At 54.5% G+C, this 3,346-nt stretch overlaps 1 protein-coding gene across 1 annotated transcript in view; it reads right to left on the bottom strand.

Annotated features, from left to right (window-relative positions):
- Positions 1-3,346, bottom strand: part of HIF3A (hypoxia inducible factor 3 subunit alpha) — a 17,787-nt gene continuing 14,441 nt past the window's right edge. Inside the window, exons 11-14 of the mRNA XM_029285057.1 lie at positions 2,047-2,482; positions 1,633-1,744; positions 1,421-1,526; positions 1-257 (exon numbers count right to left, since the gene is read on the bottom strand). Coding sequence (XP_029140890.1) covers positions 106-257; positions 1,421-1,526; positions 1,633-1,744; positions 2,047-2,482 — 806 coding nt within the window. The 3' untranslated portion in view covers positions 1-105. The remainder of the gene's footprint in view (positions 258-1,420; positions 1,527-1,632; positions 1,745-2,046; positions 2,483-3,346) is intronic.

Below are 3,346 nucleotides of genomic sequence, written 5' to 3'. Positions count from 1 at the left end.
ACCCCTCCCCGAGGGCATTTGGTTGGATTTGGTTCCGGGTGTCCCATCTGCAGAGCAGGAGTGTGGGATGAAGGTGTGGAGGGGGTGGTGGTCAAGGGCGCCACTTCAGGTGGCCTGGTCCAGCTCCACCAGGAGTTCCTCCCCCAGCTGGAAGTGCTCTCCACCACGCCCGGACACCTCCTCCTCGCCATCGTACAGGGCCAGCTGGGAGAGCGCTGGTCCGTCCACCACGAAGGGCAGCATGTCTCCTAAGAGGCCTGGAGGCAGAGAGCCGGGAGGGCGAGAGAGAGGTCGTCAGGAGCTGGGGACCTTCCTTTAACGCTTCCCCCTCAAATCTGGCCGTGGTAAGCTGTCCTGAGACTGTCGGGAAAGTCCCAGCCAGAAGAGGAGGAGGCGTCAAGCGGGGAACTAGCCTTGAGTCCTTGCACAGCTGCAAGAGGCGTAAGGCTGACTCCACCTCAGTTCCATGGGCGCTTGTCTAGCGGATCCCAAGGGAAAGCAAGCAATCTGGGGAGATTCTTGTAATATAGGTAGAACACAATAAAGCTGCTGACTTGGACCTTCTGTGAGCGGATCCAGTTTCTTGCGCCTGACAAGACTACATTTCCCAGGATTCACAAGGATGCCCTTGCCGACCATCAACTGGGCCTCTTGCTGGTATCCCATGATCGATGCTAGAAGGGAGTAGGGTTCGTTCTGTTTAACTACCAAGAAGAAAAGGTCACCGCACCCACACTGTCAGAGCCAGCCACTAGTATATAAAAAAAGAGGGCAAACCCCACTCCCTTCCAGCACTGATGACGTTACCTCGTAGGGTCATGAAACGTCTGCAAAACCACCAAGCTTGCAGAGCACCAAAGACTCCACAGTTGTTCTCTTCTTCTCCTCCTCCCTTTCTCAAGCCCCTCTCCCAGCATTGATGATGGTCCTTAGTTGAGTAATAACACATCTGCAAGAAGATCTCCTCTTCCTCCTCCTCCTCCTCCAACCGCCCCTCACTTCTAGCACTGATGATGTTTCCTAGTTGGGTCATGAAACATCTGTAAGGAAACCTCCAAGCTCAGAAAGCACCAAGGACCCCACAGTCCTCCTCCTCCACTCCACAAACTCCCCTCTCTTCTAGCACTGATGATGTCACCAGTTGGGTCATGAAACGTCTAGAAGAAAACAACTAACCTGAGAGAGTACCAAGGACCCCACTTGACTCTTAGGAGCCAAACGGGACCTGGGAGAGATCCACCCAAAGAGTAAGGATCAGCTTTATGCTTTTTATCCCACAAGCAGCTGCCATCAGGGGCCCAACACATGAGAGAAGTTCCTTCAGGACCGCCAGGTCAAAGGGACAGGCCGGGGGTTCTGTGCTGACCCCACCAAACCTTGATCACACAACCTCTCAAATCCAGACCCCCGTGGCACTCACCCATGGGTTCCTCCAGGGCCAGCAGCTTCTTGCCCAGGGCTACAGTGCCCCCGCAGCCCCGCTCGGACCGGGCATCCAGACACTCTTCCACACTGAGCAGAAAGCCCTGGAAGAACAGAAAGTTATCTATCACAAAGGAGTTTTGTTTGGGCATCAGCGGATGTGCCAGGTGTATCCTGGGCCCTCTCCTTCCCAATGGATGGGGCACCTACCAGGCTAAGCGAGGGCATCAGGAATCCCTCAGCCTCGTGGTTATGGGCACGCTTGGGGGGACTGGTTTCCAGGAAGAGATCCCTCTCTTCATCCAGGCTAATCTCCCGAGCCCTGTTGGGGGGAGAGCAGAAAACTTTAGCCAAACACGGGTTCAAGCTGGGGTGTCTGCAGGGAGGGATGGTAAATGAGGGGGGGGGGCGTGCCACACAATCCAAAGATGAGCTTCTCTGAAAACAAGATGGCTAACGAAGGGCACCTATTTTAGATCAATGTTTCTTAACCTCGGGGAATTTTTTTAATTGAGTGGACTACAACTCCCAGAATTCCCCAGTCAGCCATGCCTTATATTTGCTCGGGAACAGAGCTCATCAACCGCCCTACAAATTCTGACCGAATGAAAGTTGCTGCCTGACCTCTTTTTCCCGCCCAAGGGGGACCTGTGGCCATTCAGACCGGCCCCGTCCTGCACAGACTGGATCTTGACCGACGCCACCATCTCCACCATCTGGCCTTCTCCGCAGGGCGAGTTGGCCAGAGGTGTCTCGACAGGACGGCCTTGGCTCAAACTGCTGTCGCTGCCCCAGCGGGGAAGGGTGGGGGCTTCTGGTGGGCGCGGAGAGACGCCGTGGAAACTTCGAGACCGAGGCCTGGGAGGGGGGGAAACAGGCCGGGCTCCTGCCCCCGCCGGATCTCTTCGCTTCTCGGCCAGCCAGGGCGGGTGGTCGGTGCTGCTGAGCTGGAAATCGTCGTCCATCGAGATGTACGGAGCCAGCATCTCCAGGTCGAGGCCTTCGTAATCCTGCAAGGGGGAGCAGAGAGTTCCCAGTGGAAATGGGAGCCAGGCAGAATCTAGAACGGTTGCAGGAATTGGGAATGTCTAGTTCAGGGGTAGGCAACCTTGGCTCTTTTATGACTCGTGGACTTCAACTCCCAGAATTCCTGAGCCAGCATGAAGGAAACTTTGGCCCCCTCATGACTTGTGGACTTCAACTCCCAGAATTCCTGAGCCAGCATGAGGGAACTATGGCCCCCTCATGACTCGTGGACTTCAACTCCCAGAATTCCTGAGCCAGCATGGCTCAGCTTGGAAACCTCTCCCTTTCCCCTCAGCATGGCTGGCTCAGGAATTCTGGGAGTTGAAGTCCACGAGTCATAAAAGAGCCAAGGTTGCCTACCCCTGGGCTAGTTTAACAAAAAGAAGGACCCTGGGGGGGGGGGACATGATAACAGTGTTCCAATATCTGAGGGGCTGCCCCAAAGAAGAGGGAGTCAAGCTATTCCCCAAAGCATGAGAAGGCGGGACAAGAAGCAACGGATGGAAACTCATCAAGGAGAGAAGCAACCTAGAACTAAGGAGAAATTTCCTAACAGGAAGGAGAATTAACCAGTGGAACAGCTTGTCTCCAGAAGTTGTGGGTGCTCCATCACTGGAGGTTTTCAAGAAGAGACTGGACAGCCACTTGTCTGAACTGGTATAAGGTCTCCTGCTTGAGCAGGGGGTTAGACTAGAAGACCACCAAGGTCCGTTCCAGCTCTGTTATTCTGTTAGAACTGAAGGAGCTTCTTGGGTGAGAAGCGAAATGTTTTCAAAGAAAAAAAAACAAGAAAATCCAGTTGCCTTTTGGAAAAAGCACCTTTGGGACAACCACGGCCTGGAGAATCTCCACAGACATTGAGTCAGACAGAAGAATGGGGGGGGGGGGGGGGCGGAAA

This window comes from Protobothrops mucrosquamatus, unplaced genomic scaffold (genome assembly GCF_001527695.2).
Source record: "Protobothrops mucrosquamatus isolate PMUCROS unplaced genomic scaffold, P.Mucros_1.0 scaffold1232, whole genome shotgun sequence".
NCBI classification, from domain to species: Eukaryota; Metazoa; Chordata; class Lepidosauria; order Squamata; family Viperidae; genus Protobothrops; species Protobothrops mucrosquamatus.
The sequence above is the reverse complement of the archived record's forward strand: the minus strand, read 5'-3'. Positions and strand labels throughout refer to the sequence as shown.